This window comes from Hydra vulgaris, chromosome 08, assembly GCF_038396675.1.
Source record: "Hydra vulgaris chromosome 08, alternate assembly HydraT2T_AEP".
Lineage (NCBI taxonomy): Eukaryota > Metazoa > Cnidaria > Hydrozoa > Anthoathecata > Hydridae > Hydra > Hydra vulgaris.
In genome coordinates this window covers 28,712,501-28,738,507 of record NC_088927.1, presented here as the reverse complement: position 1 = coordinate 28,738,507, position 26,007 = coordinate 28,712,501, and the positions used below count along the sequence as shown (strand labels likewise).

The following is a 26,007-nucleotide window of genomic DNA, read 5'->3' as shown; positions in this document are numbered from 1 at the left end:
ACCTATTAACTATAAATTTCTATAAATTAATAAAGTGTAAATTAGAAAATATGATGAACTGTAACTATTTTTGTTTTAATTTTATAAATTTTCTATTTTTTTAATGTGTATCTACAAAAAAAAAAAAAAAGAAACTCCATTTCGCAATACATTTAACTACGCTGAAATAATTCTTACCTGTCATATACTTTGTAACTCAAATATACCAAATATTGCTCAGCAGAAAATTGCGAAGGGTGTTTGTTCCCCAATGTAAACATATCTTCTTTTGGAGTGTATTTCCAGACCTTGTTTCGGCCGGGTGAAACATTTTGTTTAGGTGATTTTACTGAACTCATATTGTTATTGTGTCTTTAAAAGAACAAAAAATATTTAACAACATGACTAATATTTTTCTAAGATATTTAGCTTTTAAATATTGAATAATCAAAATTAACTAAAAAGCTAGATCCAGATTCTTGAACTTTCAACTGGATTTTAACAAACAACCCAGTGGGCACAGGACGTAAAAAGGACGTCTTTTAAACGTCTTTTGAACGTTTTGGACGTCTTTTGAACGTTCAAAAGACGTCTTATTTAGGTCCTGTGCCCACTGGGAGTTGACCGAATTATTTAATGAATAGTGAAGCGAATAGAAAATAGTACATTTATTGAACAAAATTTTATGAGTACAGAATACTCGATAAACTTTGTTAGCAAAGCTTAACTATTATTCAGTATTTGGCTTCGTTTAAACTTAATTTGCAAAGTAAAACAACCTTTGCCAGTGCTAAGCTACAACCTGATTTAACAACGTCGTCAGAGCCTCGTAACAAACTCAAAACAAATTTCTAGCATTTTAACTTTTTTATATATTGAAGATACTAAGCGTGTAAAACTGTTATATAAGCTAAAAAACAAAAAACAAAAATTTATTTTAGCAACGCATCTTTGCTTTGTACAATTCTTTTATTGATAAAAAAAAAATCTTATCTGGAGAGTTTTTTTGTTTAAAGTTTCATAAAAACCAAAAAAGAAGATATTTCAAAATGTTACTTAAAACTTGGTTTATTTGCTTTATTAATGTTAATAAAACTGTTAATAAACTAAACCAAAAGTTAAAGAACAAAAATAAATTACCTGACGAAGAAACTGATTAAAATGATATTTTAGTATATCAGGATAAACAAGACCTTTCGATTTATTTAACGGTATTACACTTATGTATAATTCGGTATACAGCAAGATACGTTTTGTATTATGAAAAAATACTGCTTAAGTATAAAGTAAAAAAATATGACAATAGAATACTTGTTTGAACCTGGCTTTTAGGTTAGGTATGGTCAATGTAAGTTAAGTAATTATAAAAGTGTTTAAAAAAAACTGCAATCCTGAAAGCTGCATCTAATAGTATAAAATATAATATAATTGTTTGATATTTTATTATTTATTGAAATTAATATTTAAACAATGTTTAACAATAAAACAAATAATCTTACGTACACAAACAAGTTTTAGAGATAATAGAAAACAGTATTTAGTTAAATTAATTACATTGTACTTTATGAATTATATTATGAAAACAGATTTAGAAAGCTCAATACCTTTTTTTAAATATGAGGTAATGTAGTGGATTAGTCCAACGTCCGACTGGTTGATGGGGCATTGCCCACAGAACTCTTTTAAATCTAAAAATAAATTGTATTAAAGATAGACATCTGAACGGTCGACAAAAAAAGGAAGCACGTTTTTTATGAAAATTTAAGCAATTATTGGACGGTTTATTTATTTTTGAACAACATAAATAGAAAAGATGTATTAAATATTTCAAATTATGTATAATTTGTAAAAAAGATGCGCAGTAGAAGTTAAAACTGAGATTGAACAAAAATTATAAAATTATTTCTAAAATTTTTACCTGGCCGAAGTTTCCGAACAAACCACGTAGGAATAAAAAGTGTTATTCACATGATCGCAATTGAACTGCTTTATGCAGTCAATGTTCTTAACTAACCTTTCATATTTCAACAACAGTAAACTTTTGCTCGGAATATAAATATCCTCATTTTCTGACCCAACCTTACAGTGGGGTAATACGATGTACAACTGTTTGATATCTCTTCAAAACTTTTTCTATTATATTTTGTAAGAATTGGTTCACATTGTTTATTCGCTTTTTTTCGTTCTTTTAAAGAAAAGTATGATAAAATCATACTTTTCTTTAAAAGATCGAAAAATATTTTTAAAACTCATCATAAAAAACCTTTATCGCGATTTTTAAATTTCGAATGACAAACTAATAAATTTTAACTTTACATTTCAATCGAATTTGACGTCATTTATCAACGTCTAATTTTTAATAAGAATCAATTTTGATTTACTTTTTGAATATATATTTATTGCTATTTTGCAATGTTAAATATATTAAATAATGCTAAATATATTTGTAATTATTTTGTAATTTTGTAATACCAAATAAGTTATTAGAGAAAATTCTTTTTTAGTTTTTTAAAGTTATTTTTATTTAAAATTTTTTTGAAACTCTTTCTCAGTTCAGTTTTTTTCAGAAATAAAAAATATAGAAGATTTTAGATATTTTTACTTCAGGTTACATTTTTTTCACTTTTTTTTTAGTAAGTTTTTACATTTAAAAAAAAAATTATCAAAATAATTGGATCTGCATTTTATGAAGCCTAACTTTTTAAAACAAAATTAAAAATATAAAGTTTAGTTTGTTTATAAATTTTATTTTTTCTATTTAAAGTAAAGCAATTTAAAAAAAAAACGAATGTCCTCACTAAGGCGTTGAGTGTATTTTTGTTTTTGTGATTTAAGCATCTTGATAATTTTCAAAAGATTATAAAAAATGTATAAAACATTATCGCAAAAAGAAAAATTCTTTTTTGTCAGAAACATAATAGCAAATTAACATTCTTCTCTCATTTGATGCGTTATTGATGTAGTGATAAAGCGCTCGCTTCATAATCGAGAGGTTTCCAGATCGATTCCCACCACGTCCCTGGTAGTACCGCGTTCAACTCGTTTTTCCGCGCAGCTTCCTTGTTTGTCAAAGTTCGTGTTCCGGAATTAAAGAGTTGAGAGAGGGTAGTACAACCCTTCGGGCATTGGTTTTTGAAAGTTAAGTTTTAAATGTCTTTTAAACGTTTTTAGCACGTCTTTGAAACGTTCTTTACGTAAGAATGTTAAGAAGACTTTTAAAAGACATTTAAAAGCTTCCTCTTTTATGTTGGCTTTCTCGGCCATGGAGAGGTGAGAAATAAAAAAAAATTACCAAAAAAACCTCAAAATTTTGGACTTCATCCTCCTGCTCCATGCGTGAGAGCAACAAGTTGATGAAATATTTTTTGTACTCTTATTAACTAGACTTATATTTATCCAGAAATTTTTAGTTTCATAGTATAATTAAATAATATATAACGTTCAAAAATTATGACCAATTTAAACTTGCAACTCTCTCAATTTAAGGGAGATTTAAACTTTATATGGTCATATTTTTTGAACGTTAAAATATTTTACTATGAAAGTTAAAATATATCGATGAATAAAATAGTTTGAAAAATATTTCATCAACTTGTTGCTCTCACGTTTGGGGCAGGAAGAGTGTTAAAATTTTGGTTTTTCTGTTCCCAGGCTACAATCATCGTAATTTTTTGCAAAGCATCCTTATGTAACATAGGTATAATTATATAAGTGTTTGAAGCTCGCTCCATGTCTGGAAGTTAGTAATCTCGAAGACCGAAAAATGCTGGCGCCACGCTTGGTTATAGCTCTAAGCAAAGATGCAACCCCCTCAAAATGAGGGGAGTTTAAACTTTATACGGTCATAATTTTTGAAAGCCGATGAATATAAGTCTAGTTAAAAAAAAGTACAAAAAATATTTCATCAACTTGTTGCTCTCAATTTTGGGGCAGGGGGGCACAAAGTTTAGGGCTTTTTTGTTCCCAGCCTCCAATCATCGCGATTTTTTGCAAAGCATCCTTATTTGACATAAATGTAAATATATAAATGTTTGGAGTTTGCTCCATGTCTGGAAGTTAGCTACTTCAAAGACCACTAAAAGCTGGTTCCGGCTCTGTTTAATATATATTATTCAAACATTAACTGATTGGAATATAATAAGGAACGCTCACTTTACAGTACAAAAATGCTTTAAGTTGTTGACAAAGGTAAACTATTAAATAATTGGATCATAATTGTTGATAAATAATTAAGAATGGAAATTGTTGATAATTACAATTTTTCATTTGAATATTTGTACTTAAAAATAATGTTTATGTGCAACCTGCTATAATAATTCTTTAGCAAAACAACAGTTTGATAAAATGAATACTATTTCCCAACGGGCATTTGTTGTTAAAAGTTACGTTCTAAATGTCTTTTAAACGTTTTTCAAACGTCTTTTTAACGTTCTTTACGTAAGAATGTTAAGAAGACGATTAAAAGACTTTTAAAATACATTTAGAAGGTAACTTTTAAAAACAAATGCCCGTAAAGGTAAAGTCTAAAATAGGCAAATTATTAAAAGATGTGATTATATTTAATCTTTGTATTATTAAAAATCACCAAATTAATTATACTTATAAAAAACAATTATTCATTTGTGAAAATCAACTACTTTTTTTGTAAAAATTAGTGAAATTTTGATATACTCTACCTTTTTTATTAGTATATATATAGCTAGGCACTTTACACGATTTCACTATTATCAATAATCTGTTTATAATTAATACCAAAGTACGCAGATAACAAAGACGTTTTTAGAATGAGTTCGTTTTTTTAATTTTGATAACTAGTTATGACAATTTATGTTGGGCTCAATAACGCGTCAAGTTTTGTTGATTTTTCGTTTAGAATTTATGGCACCAAATTTTGATAATAAATTTATTTTTCAAATGCCATCAATGAGAAAGAGTTTCATTGAAGTTCTTATGCTAAATCATATTTATTATTTTCTTTTTAACTTAAGAATCAAAGCATTTAATTATTCTCTTATTAGGGACTCCTAGATAAGGATCCCACTGCTCGTTTGCCCCATTTTGGGCAATTATATTTACGCATTTTCTTGATATTTATACATTTACATGTATAAATATCAAGAAAAATACGTAAAAATCTAGGGCTTTTTCCCCCCATTTATGGCATTTAGGGCTAAGAACAATCAAAGCACTGTAAATACAATAAAAATTCAATTTAGTTGTCAGAATAAACAAATTCATTTATATTTATCAATATTAGGTAAGTATGTAGAAATACTCAGGACCTTTTTTCCTATTTTAAGGCAAATTGGGCCAAGAATACAAAAAGTTCTAAAAAAGTTCTAAAAAGTTCTTAAGAAAAAGAGATTTTTCAAACTGTCAGAGTGAACAAATTCATTTAAATTTATAAATTTCTAAGAAATATTCAAAAAGTTTAGGTCAGATTCCCCGAATCCAGGCGGTTGGGGCGGTAACAATTATAGTCCTGTAAAAATAATAAAAATTAACTTTGGTTAAAGAACAAATGCTGTTTTATATTGTCAGAGTAAACAAATTTATACACATTTATAAAATTCCAATCTATATGTAAAAATTGCAATGCTCGTTTGCTATATTTGAGGCAAATAGGTCAAAGGCATTGAAATTTTTGTAAACCCAAAAAAATAATACTTTAGTTAAAGAACGAGAGCTTTTATATATTTTAAGAGTAAACAAACTCATACACATTTATTAAAAACCAAATTTTGCGGAAAAAAATGACTTTGTGAATCATAGAAATGCAATCTTATTCTTTGTCCAACCACTGTCTGAAACACTCCATGTATTTTCATCTTAGGCATTTTCAATTTAAGAACTCGAGAGAGACTTATTAATTCCTAAAGCTGCACAACAATATGCAAAATCAATTAATTTTTTTCTTCTTCTTCATCTAAAACAGCTGGATGTCCGGGTTTGGCTTCCGTTTCCGTTACCTCAGAAAGCCAAACTTGTAACAAACATCATGAATGTCAAAAACTTTAAATGCTGCTTGCTGTGAAACTCCATTTTTAACAGTGTCAATTACTATCATCGATTCATCATTCCATAAACAGTGTTTTCTGCGATTGCTTCTCTGTTCAGTTTTCGTTAAATTTTGTATTTTTTAGTTTTATCACTTTATTCCATTCTAAATTAAAATGCAAAAAAACACAAAAAAAACATGAAATTTAATTATAAAATGGTTATGGTTACAATTATGAATGTCTATGTTTCTATAATTATATCATATACGTGTATATAGTAATTTAAGTTAGTCATTCTCTTTCTCTTTCTGTATATATATATATATATATATATATATATATATATATATATATATATATATATATATATATATATATATATATATATATATATATATATATAAATATATATATATATATATATTTATATATATATATATATATATATATATATATATATATATATATATATATATATATATATATATGCATATAAATATATATATATATATAAATATATATATGTATATATATATATATATATATATATATGTGTGTGTGTGTGTGTACATATATATATATATATATATATATATATATATATATATATATATATATATATATATATATATATGTATATACATATATATATATATATATATATATATATATATATATATATATATATATATATATATATATATATATATATATATATTAAACCAGGTACAGGAAGCTCAATACCTTTTATCAGATATTAAATATAGTAGAGAATTGATCCAACGTCCGACTGGTTGGTGGGGCTTTGTCCACACTACTCTTTTAAATCTAAAAAAAAAAATTATATTAAAGAAAGACATCTAAAGGGTCAACAAAAAAAAGTAAGCACAATTTTTTATAAAAATTGAGGCATTTATTGAACGGAATATTTATTTTTGAATAATATAAATAGAAAAGATGTATTAAATGTTTTAAATTATAAATATAACTTATAAAAAATGTGCATGTGCAGTAAAACTTAAAACTGAGACTCAACAAAATTTATGGAAATTTCTAAAATTTGTACCTGGACGAATTTTCCGGAAAACCAGGTAGCAATAAAAGTGTTACTCACATGATCGCAATTAAACTGCCTAATTTTGCAATATCAAATAAGTTATTAGAGAAAATTGTTTTTTAGTTTTTTAAAGTTTTTTTTATTTAAGTTTTTTTTTTTATCACTCTTTCTCAGTTCAGTTTTTTTCAGATATAGAAAATTTAGAAGGTTTTAGATATTTTTACATCAGGTTTTTTTTTTTTTTCAGTTTTTTTTTTCAGAGGGTTTGTACATTAAAAAAAATGTCAATATAATTGGATCTGCTTTTTATGAAGCCTAACTTTTTGAGACAAATTTAAATATAGAAAATTAAGTTTGTTAAACATTTTGTTTTTTCCATTTAAAGTACAGCATTTAAAAAAAACAAACGATTATGCTCATCAAGGCGTTGAGTTTATTTTTGCTTTTGTGATTTAGGCATTTTGATAATTTTTAAAATATTATCAAAAAATGTATAAAACCTTATCGCAATATGAAATTTTGATAAAAGATAAAATTTTTGTTTGACAGAAACATAATAGAAAAGTAAGATTCTGCTCTCATTTAATGCTGTAGTGGTGTAGTGGTAGAGCGCTCGCTTGATAAGCGAGAGATTTCAAGTTCGATTCACACCACGTCCCTGGAAGGACCGCACTCATCTTTTTTCTCCGCGCAGCTTCCTTGTTCGTCAAGGTTCATGTTTCGGAAATAAAGAGTTGAGAGAGGGCTATAATTACAAGTAGCTTCCTCATTTGTAGCGGCCTTCTTCGCCTTTCGGGAGGTGAATCATAAATTAAAAAAAAATTTCCGCTCACATACATAAAAACATAAATTTTAAATTAACAATTCAGACAAAAAAGAAATGCTAAATTAGCAATTTAGCACATCAACAACCAAATTAGCACGTTGAAAGATTTCACAAAAAACTGTATTTAAGATTGTTCTTATTTAATACAAAAAAGTTACTTTTTACTCATAAAGCATTAATTTTCTTAAAAGTAGATACAGAAGGTGTAAAAAATATATATATTTTTGAACTCCAAAAATATATGATGACATAGAGGCCTATAACTGTCAAAATAACTCCTAAAAATAAAGTTCACTAGAAACACAATTACTAATGTTAAACGCACATTTTACTTTTAAACTTGGTATAGGGGAGATGTTTAGTAATTATAATTACTAACCATTTAACAATTTGGACGTACAAGGTAACATTAGAATAGCAAAAGAGATGTACTACTTTAAGTTTTAAAGTTCATTTTGTATAATAACTTTAACAAAAAAAAACTGTTGCTATGGCCGTTGCTAGGCACTATAATTATACCTTCCTGTATAAAATTGTAAATATTGTAAAAGCATAAAAAAACTTTAAACATTAGAATATCTAATTTGCAAAAACATCAATTTTTGAAAAATTTGTCTTTTGATTATGCTTTTGATTTTGTCTTTTGATTATGATTATGTCGATTATCTACCTTAACAATATTTGTAGGGCTGCATCCCTATTTACTCCTATGGGTAGATTACCATTGCTTCATATGATATTGGGTAATATAGTTCAATTTATTATTTTAAAAACTTATATATTTCGAAGTTTCGAGGAGCCATGGCGCAGTGGTTGAAGGCAGGGGTTGCGCCAGCTGTTTTTGGTCTTCGAGATATTTAACTTCCAGACATAGAGCAAACTCCGAACATTTATATGTTTATACTTATGTCAAATAAGGATGCTTTGCAAAAAATTGCAATGATTGGAGCTTGTGAAAAAAATAGCCTTAAAATTTATATTTTTTACATATTAAAAATCTTTACTTGTAATTATTTATATTATCATATTTTAGTTTATAAGTTTTATAAAATATTAACGAAATCTTTTAAAATGTAATAAAGAACAAAAAATACAAGCAGTAGCAGGCGATATTATTAAAACCCAAATGTAGAAGTAAGTGATAATTATAAACAATATTAAATTTCCATTTAGGGGTCGTCCATAAAGTACGTACGCCAAAAATTTTGAAATTTGACCCCCTTCCCCCAGTTGCCATGTGTTCTTTTATGTCCCCACCCCCCTTAAAAAGTACGTACATTTCTCAAATACCCCCCCCCTTCTCAACTTTTTATCTCAATAAAAAAGTTTATTGATAAAAAAAAAAGGTGAAGGGTACCTTAGATACTTTATACGACCCCAAAGCCCTTTGTTTGCGCATTTAAAAAACGTCTTTAAATTTATATGCAAATATTAATTTTATTAAATTTAAACTGCGTATTAAATCGTGTATGTTTGATCGAGAGGTTAATGCGAAGGGAATAGTCGGCCGTGACCAAAGTTCTATTCCCGGAGAAATCCCTGTGTATTTTTTTTTTGTTTTAATAATTAATCAAATTAAAATTAACTATACTTAAGGCAGACCATTTTTCAGACACCCCTCTTAAGTAAGTAAAAAACAAGTCTTACGCAAGATGATATTGAAAACAAAAGCTAAAATCCAGTGCCGAGGGTAAGCTACCCATACTCCTTAATTGGAGGATGAAGAGGGGTGATGCGGGTGGTGGAGAGAGAAACAGCAAATTTTGTGCCCTTTTGCTAATTTAAGAAGCTTTTCATTTTAGCAAAAACTAGCGGTCAAATTTGGAAGATTTTGAGCTAATGACACGTTTTCTGAGGAGGGCTCCGACCCATCAACCACGGCCCTGCTAAAACCTGTTTTTTGTCGACTCAAAAAATAGGCCTTACTCAGGCCCAGTATATAAGGGGTGATATGTGTGCATTGGCCCCCGCAGGATTTTTTGATGTTCCAGATAGAACACTTTCACACATCGTTCAAACTCCAAATTTAAGTATGTTTATATGCCAAATTAGGTTGACTTGCAAAAAACTAGGATGGCGAAGGCCTGGGAACAAAATACCCTAAAACGTTTAACTCACCCCTTCCCTGCTCAAACGTGAGAGAAATATGTAGCAAAACTTTCAACTTTACCATCTAAAACTAAATTTAAATTTATCGACAGATTTTAATTTTTGTTGAAAAGAATTGTAAATTACAAAAGTTATGACCATGCAAAACTTACACCCCTCTCATTTTGGGTGTCGGAAAATTTGTATGGTCATAACTTTTGTAATTTACAATATTTTTCCACAAAAATTTAAATCTGTTAATAAATTTAAATTTAGTTTTAGTTGGTAAAGTTGAAAAACTTACTACAATAGTACCCTCACGTATGGGCAGGGGAGGGCAAGCGTTTTAGGGCTTTTTGTTCACAGGCCTTCGCCATTCCAATGTTTTGCAAAGCCTCCTCATTTGGCATAGGTATAAAAAATCTTAAGTTAGGAGTTTGCACGATGTGTAAAAGTGTCCTATCTGAAACATCAAAAAATTCCGAGGGCGCCAATACATGTGTGTATAGAGGGAAACTATATCCTCCACTCCATATACCATACATCTTTTTATGTTGGCTAACTAGAAGCTTTAGTCAGAATGTAACTTTTCTATCAATTAGCTCGTTAATTGTGATAAATTAGAAAATTAAAGTACGTACTTTTAAATTGAAAAATCCTCCCCCCATCCCCCATACGCTATTGTACGCTTTTTGAAGACCTCACCCTTCCCGCCTATGAGCGTACGTACTTTATGGACAACCTCTTATTTCATTTCATTTAAAATCTAAGTTATAGATTGTCAAAGATAAGATTTTTATAAAATATTTTGATATAAGTTTTACAAATTCGCCTTAACAACAAAAAAATTTTACTTTACTTCGCAGACCATTTTTATGTAATAGCGAAAAGTTGCGTATCTTGAGCACGTTAACAGTCTATTGTTTTTTTTGAAGTCGAAATATTATAATATTTGTATTTATTTTTGCAGATTATCATAATAGTCTAGTCAAATTAGGATCCGACCTGGACAAAATTTGTATAAAGCTGAATTTGGTATCATTCGAAGCGTAATTTTATCTACTTTAACATGTCCAAAATCCTCCAAAATCCATTTTGAGCAAAAAAAGTTATGATTATTTTAGCTCACCTCACTTTTATTCAAATTTATTAAAAATACAAAAAAAACCCGTCGTGTCTACTGTCAATAAGTTGTAATAACTTATTATAAAGTTGCTTGGTCTTTATGAAATTTTGCGCAGATATAGCCTAATGTGTAAAAGTTTAAAAAGTTGAAATTCAAAAATGCTTCAGAAATCATGTTCTTAAATGCTGATGTCAGCAGTTTTTTTGCAATATTTTTTATTTAGGCTAATGCTTATTGTATATTAAAACAACTTTATTTAAAAATTTATTAGATAAATAGTTGAAATTGAGACTGAAATATAAAAAAATTTTTGTTTATTAGTATAACTATTTAAAAAAACAAGCATTTTTGAAATATTTTCTTTCATAGTAAATATATTTTTAACAACTTTTGAATAATTTTTCATTTAAGGTTTAAATATTAGTGTTTTTTACGCTTGACTAATATAATTAGAAATAATATCAAAAGTTAAACATTTTTTCAAAAATGTTTCCATCTTCACTACTTTCATATTCATTTTCGCTATCATCGATATTGTTGTTTTTTTTGATGCATTTGTGCACTCTAAACCTTGGCATAGTCCACAGGCTGTCATGCAATTTATTCCATGACGTCGACATTGGCATTGTTTTCCAAATTATGTTTAAGTATTAGTACCGCAATTACATCTTATGATATTAAGAATATGAATTGGTGCAAGATCCTGAATAAAAAAATACTTAAGTTGAAAAGTTAATTAAAACTATTTTTGGGAGCTGGTTTAAATTTAGACTGTATATTGAAAAATGAGTATTATCAAGAAATCCGTTTTGAAAGTAAAATTGGCATTTGTGGTTTTTTTTGCTGCTCCAGTATACGTACCTTGTCTGTCTTTATAGGTACTAAAACGACATTTTTCCTTCTCCATCTACACTTTGTTTTATCCATATTGACTCCCAACCATTGCTGAATTTGTAAATACACTCAAAACGAATGGTACTTGATCGCGCTTTCGGTTGTTGGTAGTCGTTCTGGCTGAATTCCTTTTTTGGAAGTTGCCGCCATTCTCATATATTTTTGTTTCTTAAGTTGTACTAGCGAGACTTGTTTATTTTTTTCACCTATAGTAATAGTTGAGCTAAATTAAACCACTGCAAAACAATATGGACGTATAGTTATAAAATAAACAATATTATAACTAAATTAAAAAAATATGATCATTGTCTTGCATACCATACATGTTCAAAACCACTTGTATTCCAACATTAACTACCTGATCTTGTGTTGCAAAGGGATCTTGGAATACTGTATTTTTTTTCATACATTATTTAGTTTTGCGTCGGAAAAAAATCTCACACATAATTTGATCCCACATGTGAACCAACATGCAGGAATGTCTGTATCATCAGCTATGATAGTCATACATTTTCCATTTTGTACAAGCTCAATTTCTTTTGTAGCAATGGTTCTGTCAGCGTCTCCTTCGCATTCCACTATTATATGATTTACTATAGCTTTATTCCCAACGCTTGATCAAAGCAGTTTTGTTATTGCTGTTTGACAAAAATTCAGATTGTTTGCAGTTCACTTGGTTTTTACCAGTGAAAAATAAAACCACGTCCCACATGGGTTCCGCGTGGGTTCCGTGTGGGATTGATGGGATTTATGTGGGACGGATTTTCCCATGTGGTATCCGTATGGAAATTTGTCACCTTAAACCCATGTGGGTTTCCAACATGGATTACATGTGGGAACCATATGGTATTTACACACATGGGAAATCCCACGTGGGTTTCCTGTAGGATTTGTATAGGAATTAATTTGAAAGCTGGAAACTAAAAAAAAAAACTTTTTAAAGAAAACTAAAAAAAAAATTTTTAAATCGACATTGGATTGCGTTACGTTTATATTCTGTAAAAATATTTTATATTAATATTAAGAATAACAAGCAAGTATGTAAGTACCACGAATAATGTTTATCTTTCTTTATAGAAATAAGATTAAGATATGTGCAAATAGACGTATTATTAGGATAATATAATAGATATTTAAATTTAGATTTTGAGTAAATTATTTGCAAACAATTAACTGATGCAAGTTGAAATGTTGTCAAAAACCAATCTTGCATGCATGGGACACTGCAGAGTACCACAAAGAAATGCAGGTTTGAAATTCGAAGAATTCCCAATTTTCTTTATTAAAAAAAAAAAAAAAGGATGGAGTTGGGTTTCTGTAACTTTTTTTATGCTCTAAAACTTTTAATTTTAGATATAATAAGGTCCTTAGGACTCAAGGGACTTACGAACTTACGACTTACGAAGGGACTTACGACTTACGAAGGGACTTACAAGGGACTTACGACTTACGAACTACATTGAGGAACAAAAACAGAATATTTACAGAAACTTTTCAATTTTTAATTTGGAGTACCACAGTGTTATTGGGAATAAAGCCTCTGGCTCCAGTTTTCAAAGTAATATGATCTAAAGTAATGTTTAAATAAAATTAGGGTTGCCAGATGTACCGATTTTACGAAGGAGAATTCTGCGCCAAATATGTAAAAATATTTTTTTTACTTTGTTCTCCTTCGTAAAACCGGGACATCTGGCAACCCTAATAAAATAATATGCCAATATTAGTACCAATTAATTCAAATTCAAGATTTAGTTAAAGTTCAAGTTAAAGTTCTTATTTATTCATTGTTTTTGTTAATTTTATATTTATTTGTTCAAATTTATCAGTTAGTACTATTTTTTACTACAATAAGAATGTTTATCATTGTTGAACGTGATTTTATTAGTAACTTAATTTTATTTTCAACATATTTTGACAACACCCTTTATATTTTAAATGATGACAGCTTTACTTTTCTATTGATGTTAAATTTATTACGTTTCAATAACTCAGATTGAATCTTAACTGAATTATTGTAAGCTTTGTAGGGGTTTGTTGTATATCAAATGGTGTTGTAAATAAAGTGAAAATTATATATATATATATATATATATATATATATATATATATATATATATATATATATATATATATATATATATACATTGTATATCAAATGGTGTTGTAAATAAAGTGAAAATTATATATATATATATATATATATATATATATATATACATATATACATATATATATATATATATATATATATATATATATATATATATATATATATACATATATATATATATATATATATATATATATATATATATATATATTTATATATATATATATATATATATATATATATATATATATATATATATATATATATATATATAATTCATTTTATAAAATAGAGACTGACAGCTGATCATTAATGGAAATAAATACAAATTATAAAAATCATGTAAACTTCATTTATTATTTCTAAATACTATATTAATGTTAGTCTACAAAGTTAAAATCAATTTAGAGCATTGTTATTAGTTCTTTTGCCTTTCGCACTTCCACTTCTGTCTCCTAAATTTATAAAATAGGTGGTCAAAGCTTGCTCAATAGGTAGGTTATCAGCATAACAATGCTTTTTTCTTACACTTTCTAAAGAGAAATATGGCAAATTGATTACTTATTTTACCTAAATCATAGGGTCATCTATGCATAAGGATGTCAGATGTTGACCCGTTTATTAAACACCTTCACCCTTTATCAAACTCAGTCAATTTTTTCCATCTCCCATTGAAAATGTCAGTTTTTGTTATCATATTATGATGGTATATCTGAATTGTTAATATAATGAAAAAAAATGCATAAATTATCAATTTTTTTCTGGTTCAATTATACATTTATTCTCAACTGTACTAAAAGTAAAAAAAAAATATATAAATTGTTCTTTCAGATAAGCAAGCTAATTTCTGAATTTAAATTGTTTTTCCTATGATCCTCTACAGTTTTAAGCAACAAAAGCAAGAAATTTTTAGACCACATTGTTGGTGTAAATACCTCTAAAACCTGCTCATAGCTAGCATAAATTGTTTTACTTTTTTTTTAAATAAAATATGTTACTTTTTTTTTTAATTCAATTTTTTTATTGACATTATTTTGGTCTCAACATCCCCTCCCCATTGTCAATTATTGTTAAACTCACACTGCCCCTCTATCTACTGCATCATTTATGGATGATCCCATAGCCTAAATACTATATATATATATATATATATATATATATATATATATATATATATATATATATATATATATATATATATATATATATATATATATATATATATATATTATTTTTACTTTATTTACAACACCTTTTTATATACAACAAACCCTTACAAAGCTTACAATAATTCAGTTAAAATTCAATCTGAGTTATTGAAATGTAATAAATTTAACATCAATAGAAAAGTAAAGCCGTCATCATTTAAAATGTAAAGGGTGTTGTCAAAATATGTTGAAAGTAAAATTAAGTTACTAATAAAATCATGTTCAACAATGATAAATATTCTTACTGTAGTTAGAATTAGTACTAGTTAACAAATTTGAACAAATAAATATAAAATAGTGAAAAACAATGAACAAATAAGAAATTGAACTTGAACTAAATCTTGAATTTGAATTAATTGGTACTAATTTGTTCAAGCATAAACTTAAAAAATAAGTTTATATAATAAATTTTATGTATAACTAGTTATACATATAGTTAACTATCAGGAGTTATATGTATAACTGCATGCATTTTAAAGCATTTTATTTAATTTATATATTACTTTAGATTGTATTACTTTGAATACTGGACCCAGAGACTCTATTCCCAATTACACTGTGGTACTCCAGATTAAAAATTGAAAAGTTTCTGTAAATATCCTGTTTTTGTTCCTCAATGTGGTTCGTAAGTCCCTTAAGTTTTATGAACCTTATTATATATAAAGTTAAAAGTTTTGGAGCATAAAAAAAGTTACAGAAACCTCCCTATCTCCCCCCTATTTTAATTTTTTTTTTTTAATAAAGAAAATTTGACTTTCAAACCAGCATTTCTTAGTTGGGACACTGCAGTGTCCCATGCATGCATGCTTGGTTTTTGACAACATTTGAACATGCATCAGTCAATTGTTTGCAGATAATATACTCAAGAACTATATTCAAATATCATATGAACATGTTAGAGAATGTTCGTATGATATTTGAACATCACAAATTTAATAACATTGTTGTTATTAAATTTGTGATGTGGTCACACATATTATATTATGTGTGACCACGGCCTTCTATAATAACAAGCCTTGACATCGCGCAACAAAGTTGTTAAACTGAAGGCCAATTCCTAAAACTGTGTTTACATTTTCATCTTTTAACATTAGACGAAAGTTTGTGTTCACGCTTTTTTACTAAATCTTTAAAATTTGATTGGTTTATAAATTAGATAGCGCAACTTCAAGACGATAATGTTGTAAGGTTCAAGGCGCTACATTGTAAGATAATAATATTGTCAAACTAACGGTAAGTTTTTTCAGCAAGTAAAGTTAGAAAAACTGTAACTTCAAGCGGTTTTCGAAGCATTTTACCAGATGAGTTAAATGATTTTCTAAAAGAGGATGAACTTATATTTGACGATATTCAATCTTTGTTAAGTGATAATAACGATGTTATTGTTTTCCAGCTTAAAAAAAGTTTACACATACAATCAAAAATGTACAAATTTGGTGTTCCATTAGTTATTTTAGTAATTTTCAATGATTATTCATTTTTAGCTAACCATAATGGCACAACTTGTAATGTTTCATCTTTAGCTGTAAACGAATTAAAGTTAATGAAAATAAAATCAGCTTTATTTGAAGCAGTTAGATTTAAAAAAAAAAAAAAAGAAAGTTCGCTTCAGTTAAATATTCTATTCGAACACCTTAATGCTATGAGAAAAATTAATGTTGGTGAAGTTTTATATGCTTCAGATATTATATGTAGAGCATATGAGTATTTTGCTATGCGACGAAGTTTATATGATTGTTTGTGTATTGACTACAAGTTGTCAAGTATAAGGACTTTAAAACGATTGACTTCAAAAATAAGCTCAATGGAGGATCTAAGTTTCATAAATAGTATTTTTATGAATTTAAATTCATTGAAAAGAACTTCCATACTACTAATTGATGAGGTCTATGTCAAAGCTTCTTTACTTTACCAAAGAGGTGCTTTTTTTGGTCAAGCAGTAAACTACCCTGAAAAGTTAGCTAAAACAATTTTATCATTTATGATTAAATGTCTTTTTGGAGGTCCAGAATTTATATGTAGAGCTCAACCTGTTGCAAATTGTTCCTCTGAATTTTAGTTTGCTCAATGTCAACAAATTGTTCATAAGATAAATAATATTGAAAATAGTAAGACATTGGTAATAATTACTGGTGGTAACCGTGTAAATCAAAGATTTTTTGGAATATTTAAAACAGTTGATAGTAAACCATGGTTATCAAGATCAGGTATATATTTATTTTATGATTATGTGCATCTCTTAAAATCTATATGAAACAATTGGTTGACAGAAAAGACTGACGAACTTCAATTTTTAAACAATAAAGAACTGGCTTTGGCTAAGTGGAATGATTTAGAAACTTTTCTAAATCACTCCACTTAGCCAAAGCCAGTTCTTTTAATCTTTTTCAAAATTTAAAAACTGAGTGCAATAGTCTTTTAAAACTCTCTAAACTTACAGCTAAATCAGTGTATCCAAAACCAATAGAGAGACAATCTGTAAAGTTTTGTTTGTCTGTTTTTTGTGAAGAAACAGTAGCTGCATTAAGAACGCATCTAGAGATTGAAAATAAAGCATTTGAAGGTACTGCTGTATTTATTGAAAAAATAATTTTTTTTTCGAATGTTGGTAATGTCAAAGCACCTGGTGCTGGCATTCGGTTTAGAAATGAATTATGCGGAGAAATCCACTCAGTTGGTGATCAACAGTTACAACTGCTACGAGATATTGCTGAACTGTCAAATTTTATGAAACCTACAGGTAAGTGTGTAAAACAGCTTACGCTAGATACTAGCAATTCAATAGCGCATTCATGTTATTGCTTTATTGATCTCGTAGAAACTTTTTTGAGTAATGGAGCAAGTATGTCTTATTAGGTTGGTTTTCAACAGATCCACTTGAAAAAGCTTTTTCTAAGCTTCGACAAGGATCTGGAGGTACTTGCTTTATAAACGCTAAATCTGTAATTGAAAAAATTAATATTCAACATACTAAATTGATATTACAACTTGACATTCCTGTTGATAGTATCGATGGTCATACTTGTGACATGTTTTAAAGATATTTCTACTAATGAAAAAGAACTTCTGGATAATATACATGATCTTGAAAGCTCAGTTAATAAATCTACATTAGTGGCTATAGTTTACATAGCTGGCTATGTGCAAAAAAGTGAAATAAAAATTTACGATGATTCTACCAATTATTATTATAAATATGGAAGTTATCTGTATAGCCTAAACAGAGGCGGACTTGAAATTCCTTCTGATACTCCTGTCTAATGGTCAACATTTTGCTCTTTTTTTTCAAGGTGCTACTGACCCTTTATGCAGAACATTTTGTGTTACTCAGTTTCAGTTCATAGCTGCTAAATATAAATTTAAAATCACAAAAAAACAATGCAGAGTATATTCTAATATTCTGCTAAAGAATTACTCACTAATTACCACTCCCAAAATACTAAAACTATAATAATTTATGTGAAAATTAGTTTTGTATTTTATTATGCTATTTACTTGTTATGTTTTTTATTTTCTCATTAGCCTATATGTCTTTCAATATCTTTGGATTTGTAAGTATTTACCCTGTTGAGATATATTGATAAAACTTTTTTTTTGCTTGAATCAACTTATGTTGGTGTTTTTTATTGTTGGTAATTTTTATTGTTACCATTTTTAGCAAAAAAAATTAAAATTACAGTTATCTTTCTAATATATAGATATATACTTTGTTATAGTTCTGCTTGTTAATGATACTATTTAATATTACATAAATATTCTTAATGAAATTTGAAATACGAAAAATATGATTATCTTTTAACAATTTTTTGGTTTTCTTTTTATATTTCCGTCTTTACTAGAGATTATTATTAGAAAACATAGACTGCCATCAGTGATATTTTCATTAACGTGAAGTAAAATTTGAAGTAAAAATAATTGATTTCGTTAATGTGAATAAAAACTTAAAATTAGGATATATCTGAAGAACGAAAACTGAAATAGAATTGAATATAAGCATCAAAAAACGAAAATAGGAATAGAATTAAGAATTATTAACGAACGAAAATTATTGAATATTAAAAAAGTTTTGATACAATAATTAGTTTTTTTTTGACAATTACTTTACAAATTTTACATACTTGGTTTGAAATTGGCGCACACGTTTGACCATAACGATGATATTTGAAATGATTATAGAATGTATTAATGGACCACAAAACTGGTCACGTGCTTGTCATTACGTTAAGTATAAATTCAATGCGTCCAATCTTTTGTTGTAAAATAAAATAAAAATCTATGAGTAATTCCATGTCAAAACAACCAGGCCATGCAACCCTATGTCCTTGGATTTTCTTTATATTTTTACCATAGTTAGTACATTATAAAATAAGATAAATCCCAAAATTTCAAGGTCTAACTCCCAACGGTTCGTGAGTAATGGTTGTTTTAATTTTGGCTACTATTATTGATTTGTTCATTTTCCGCCATTTTTAAATTTACATTTCTCCTTATAAAACCAAGTCTTTAAACATGTGAATTCTAAAAATAAGTGACTTAGTTAATCTCAAGGTGAGGAATTTGAATATATAAATAAAAAACTCATTTTATAATTAAAAAGTACCTTAATATCAATTATAAATGTCAAAATAATGGACACCTGCCCCAGTAAAATTTTAAGGTGTGCGGTATATTTTTTAAGCTTAAAATTTCAAATTAGATCATTGTATGTTAGAAGAACATTGTGTGAAAAAATCATTTCTGCCAAATGCATAGTTTAAAAATTAAATGAAAAATATTACAAAAAAAGCAAATATAGTATATTTCGCTTATCGTGGCATTCAAAATAAATAAAATTGATGCATACTTGAATTGATATACAATTTTTTATAATAAATCCATTAAAAAATTATTGATTTACAAATATATACTTATTAATTTTGTAAAAAATCTTTTTTTGAAAGTTCATATTTGTCTGATATTATTGTTGGTGCACTTATTAATGTTATTACATTGGTAATTGGTATCCAACAATAATCATCGCTTTTCAGCCAGAAAAACTGTTCAGATGGACCGTGTGGATGCATAAACTTTATTTTTATTATATTATATTCTTCATTTTTTTTTTCGACTACTGCAATCCACTAAAACGAGTCATATGTACATGCGTAATATTCGTACTTCTGCATTAGCTCAAAATTTATTAAACTTAAATTTTGGTTACTTGATTTTTTAGTTATATTAATAGTTTTTGGATTTATATCGTTACTAGTTTTTTTAAATAACATAGATGTTTTCAAAACTGGTATGCAATGATGAAATCCTCGAGTTCCTGGTATTGTTTTTCCCTTCTCAAATCGTTTATTTTGCGTAGCTCTAACATTAACCTTAGTTTCTTTATCAATTTTAAAGAACTTTATTGTGAGCATTTTTTAAGTGCAAAATTCAAAATTTGCATCGATTGTTAGTATTTGATTTTTCTTTGGACGTTGCAAACTTTCTCTTGCTATTGTTCATTTTACAGTACCGCCTATTGCATCGCAAGAAGATTTGCCGTGACTGGTTGCAAAAAATATACATTCAGCTTCCAATAAAAAATCTTCTGAGTGATGGCATAGATTTAGAAAATTTTTATAATTTTTATACTGTCCTCCACATCCATCAGAAAAGTTATACAATTTGAAAACTAAACACACTTATAACTGAAAACAAACCTTTTTCATTAAATGTTTATAAATTATATCCCATTTCATTGCATATAAAAGAAGAACTGCATTTTGATGATAAACACATACACACACTGAGTGAGCACCTGTGACTCCAACACTTACGCACCACTTAGGAAGCAGACTGCAAAATTTAGAAATTCCAAGATTAATCCCTGGATTTATAACTTTAAATTGGCTGTACAATTCTTTCAGGTTACACAATAGCAATCGTTTTTGTACTTGTATTCTGTTATTTTTTCCTTTTTCAACACTTACATAATCTTTTTTATCAGACAATGTTTGTGAGTATTCATCATCTTCATAAAAACTTTGAACAATGGAGACAACATTAAGTGGAACACTTTTTTCAATTTTGTCCAATGGGAGTAAAAGTATGCCACTCTCCTGTTTCATACAACGTGCTGTTCGAATAGCATTCACATCAACTTCAAAGTAGTTAGAAGCATAGTCTCTAGACCAAAATTCAGGAGTTAAAGTGAGAATTTTAAATTTATTTTTATAGTCAGAAGCATTTATCTTTACTTTCATCAAGAGTGTCAGTTTATCCAGATCAGATGCTTTATTTTAATCTGTTTTCGAAGAAGACGCAGTAGAATTATCTATAAAATGCGAATTACTTATTCCATAATGGGCTGCTCAATCTTCACCAATCTTTTTTTATTGATTTTTTATATTTTTTCATTGCAGATGCAACACGTTGATGTAAAGCAACAGAATGTAAATTAATTGGAGATTCTCCTAAAACTTCCAGGGATAAATTAATATGAGTAAATGGTTCATCTTCTTCTGTCAATATTTCATCTACTTCATTTTCAGTAGGGTGTTCTACTGATAAAACTGCCTTTGACTAACAGCTAGCACATAACTTCCACCCAGGTAAAACTCTTAATCCTAATGACTCAAAGTGTCTAGCCAACATTAAAATTTACCTAAACAAAAAAAAGGGTATTTAAGATACGTGTTGTATACTATTACAGATAGTATTTATATATTTGAAATCAAATTACCTTTTATTTTTTTTATGCACTTTATAAACATCACAACAATTGCCATTTTTCTTTTCAAATCTTTTTTCAAAGTAGTGAAAATGGCGATTACAAATGCTGAATAGTTCTTCACAAGCACGCAACTCAGATCTCCATAAAATGTTTTGACGAATATCAGTGCCTAGGTCATGTAGTAAAAAAATCTCTTTATTTCTAGAATATGAGGTTTTATGGCATTCTGACTTCAAAACTTTACCAATATCACATGAAATCATTTTAATAATGAATTAAAAAACGTTATACTTGCAAATTTAAAATGCACAAGTACTAATTACATTATTTATATTGGATTAGTTGCAACATTTAAACTAGATGAATATGTCTGAATTCAGCAATTAAACTTTGATAATTTGGAAAGACAAGGAAACAGGAAAACAAAAAGAAAATTAAAAAATGCATTAAAAAACTTTCATAACTTAAAAAACACTTCAAATTAGATAGGAATTATCATTTTTCCTAAATTACCATGGCAATATATATACATTTATAGTACAAAAGTAAAATATTGACAAAACTATGTATTTGGCAGAAATGATTTTTTCACACAATGTTCTTCAAACATAATATGATCTAATTTGAAATTTTAAGCTTAAAAAATATACCGCACACCTTAAAATTTTACTGGGGCAGGTGTCCATTATTTTGACATTTATAATTGATATTAAGGTACTTTTTAACTATAAAATGAGTTTTTTATTTATATATTCAAATTCCTCACCTTGAGATTAACTAAGTCACTTATTTTTAGAATTCACATGTTTAAAGACTTGGTTTTATAAGGAGAAATGTAAATTTAAAAATGGCGGAAAATGAACAAAACAATAATAGTAGCCAAAATTAAAACAACCATTACTCACGAACCGTTGGGAGTTAGACCTTGAAATTTTGGAATTTATCTTATTTTATAATGTACTAACTATGGTAAAAATATAAAGAAAATCCAAGGACATAGGGTTGCATTTTTTTAAAAAATTGGTTGTTTTGACGTGGAATTACTCCTATTGGTTCTTAAGAGTTGCAAATCAATCAATAACAGAATAATGAGTTTATCAAGGTTGTTGGCTGGTAGGAAGCGTGACAGTCCTGTATGGAAATTCTTCGTTTACGATCAAAAAACTGACAAATCCAAGTGTCTAGTACAGGACATAAATAATGAGGGCGCGTGTGGCGCATTTCTTGGCGGAAAAAATTCCAGTAACTTAGTAGCGCACATTCAGAGAATACATAAAGAGACACACAAATGTTACACGGATGAAAAGAAAAAACGAAATGCAGAAAAAATGTTTTTGAAACGTAAAATTGATGAAATCAATTCTACATCTTCCCAAAATAGTGGAAAGACAAAAACCCAGACAATAAGAGAGAGCTTTGAACACCGAATCACTGCGTGGCCAACGGAATCAAGTGAATATCAAGTGCGTCAGGATAGCGTGATTGAAATGATTGTTAATACCAGCTATCCAATGGTATTGCTAGATCAGCCGTCGTTTCGAAAGATGATAAAAACGCTTGACCCAAAATTTAAATTGCCAGGTAATAATTAACACAACTAAATTTTTAAATTATTGTTTTAGATTCATTCAATGCTAAACAATTTTTAAATGTTTACCTGTAACTATCGTATCATTAGTGTAACACTATAGTAACTAACTACACAAACTGATGTGCATTAAATTTTAACTGATTTAAATTTTATATTGCAGGGTCTGCAACACTGAACAAGCGGATAAACGAGCATTTTCTTCGACAATCTGCACAACTGAAAGACTTGATAAATCATACACGCAAAGTAACAATTTGTCTTGATGGTTGGACGAAGAAGGGTCTCACAGCATCGTTCCTGGGAGTATCTGCTTGTTTCTATGATACCACCATTGATAAAACACGACATGCTTTCCTAAATTTGATGGAACTCCAACATCCCCACACGGGTGAGATGCTTGCCGAATGTTTAAAGAAATGTCTTGACCAGTGGGGTATTAGAGAAAATCAAGTTATGTTGATTGTTTCAGACAACGGGTCTAATATGGTTAAAGCCATCAGGCTCTTACAGGAAGTGCATGCACCTAAGAAATCTGACGAATCTGAATCTTATGAGTTTGAATCTGACGAGTCTGAACATGAAACTGATGAGGAAGAGATCCAGTCTCAGTCAGAACAAACTGATTTGTTCCTACCAGATCATATTCCATATCGTCGAATGCCCTGTATGGCTCACATACTCCAGCTTCTCATAAAACCAGTTTATGAACATTATAGTGCAACCATCTTAGAAACGAGACAAGTTGTATCAAGAATTAGGAAATCGAGTGTGGCAATTGAGAAACTTATTGACAAGTGTGGGAAGTCTGTGATAACTGACTGCATCTCAAGATGGAACAGTACATATCAGATGATTGACCGGCTGTTGAAAATAAAGACATCGGTGAATAAAGTTCTTACAGAAATTGGTACATATTATTTTATTATTTATGTTATTAGTGTATATAAATTGTTTTCGGAATTTTATTAAATCTACAAAATTGTCTTACCTTATTTAAACTAAAAAAACGAAAATGTTAATAAATTGTAAGTTCATTAATCATTATCATTAAAAAACAAGACAGGGCATATAGTCTTTAAATTAGGTTTACTAATAACACGGAAAGACTTTACCCTGCCTTTTAAATCACATCACAACAGCATGGAAAAAAGAGACGTATATCAATGACAATTATTAGTTATTACAATTGTTATTAGTAAACTTTAATTACAGATAGTTTACTTAAATTTAGGAATCGACACATTCAAAGCAAGTGAATGGGTTCGTCTTCAAAACATTTCTTCACTTTTGGAACCATTTGCAGTACAAACAGATATACTTCAGACCGATGCCCAGTCTCTTTCACAGGTTCTACCATCTATACTCAATTTGGAATGCCATTTACAAGAATATCCTACCAACAAGTCTTTGACAGCGAATCTTCTTGGAGATCTACGTCAACGGTTTCAATCAATTCTGCAGCCGGACTCAGATATGTTTAATCCTCTTCCGTCTGCTGCATGTTTGTTAGATTCAACCGTTGCTGTCTTTATACTCACACCGGAAATGGACACCTTGCTCCATGCAGCAAAGATGTATATAATAAAAGTTTGTGGAGTAGAACAAGAACTACAAGCTGCTGCTGAGTCAAATGGATCTGAATGTGAATTTGCTGCCATAATGCGCTTTAAGTTCTTGTCAAATAAAATCTTTACAAAAGAAGGAAAGATTTATAACCTAGACAATATCACTGTTGCAAGTCAGCTGTCAAGGTATTTGGTTGACATAAGCGGTGATGAAGCGCTGCCAAGTAACGGCCTGCTCTTTTGGAAACAAAACAAAAGCAAGTATAGCAAGCTTGCAATTTTGGCTGAAGATTTACTGTCCGCCCCACAATTTGTAAGTAACCAAAAATATTTTTAGCCAAAATAAGAGTCATATTAGGTAAAAAAATTTGCCGTTAAATAAGTGACTTGCATGTTAAAAAAGTATAGTAAATATTGAGCAAGCTAACTTAGTATAAATTCTACCTCCTAAACCAACTACTTACAATTTAGTGTCCATCACAGGCGTTTGTAGAAAGGGTTTTTTCACTTTGTGGAATTTTAACTGTTGGTCGCCGCAATCGAATGAAAAAATCATTAGAGATGAGAGTTTTTATGAAACTGAACAAAAACTTGTAATTATAATTCAACCAGATAGTTTCTTTCAATTTCAAAAAAAAAAATGTTATTATAACTCCATTGAATCATTGATTGACTATTTTATGACTATTTGTATGGTTATTTAGATGTTTATTACTAAGTTAAAAAATTTTTTAAATTTCTTTCTTGAAACTTATGTATTACATTATTTCTTGAAATAATGATAGGGGAGACCGGAGCTAGTTGTCAGCAGGGGTAAGTTGACGAATTGCGTTTATGTGCAGAGTCTTTTATCAAAAAGTA

At 28.4% G+C, this 26,007-nt stretch overlaps 1 protein-coding gene across 1 annotated transcript; it reads left to right on the top strand.

The window, feature by feature from the left end:
• Positions 1-23,078: 23,078 nt before the first annotated feature.
• Positions 23,079-25,483, top strand: LOC136083207 (E3 SUMO-protein ligase ZBED1-like). The gene is made up of 3 exons (XM_065802612.1): positions 23,079-23,571; positions 23,742-24,488; positions 24,813-25,483. Exons 1-3 carry the CDS (start codon positions 23,079-23,081, stop codon positions 25,481-25,483), a joined length of 1,911 nt encoding a protein of 636 aa, XP_065658684.1.
• The last annotated feature ends 524 nt before the right edge of the window (positions 25,484-26,007 follow it).

Coding starts and splice junctions, on each gene's coding strand:
- LOC136083207 (XM_065802612.1), top strand. CDS start 23,079: ATGAGTTTATCAAGGTTGTTGGCTGGTAGGAAGCGTGACAGTCCTGTA. Junction 23,572..23,741: donor CCCAAAATTTAAATTGCCAG/GTAATAATTAAC, acceptor TTTATATTGCAG/GGTCTGCAACACTGAACAAG. Junction 24,489..24,812: donor TAAAGTTCTTACAGAAATTG/GTACATATTATT, acceptor ACTTAAATTTAG/GAATCGACACATTCAAAGCA.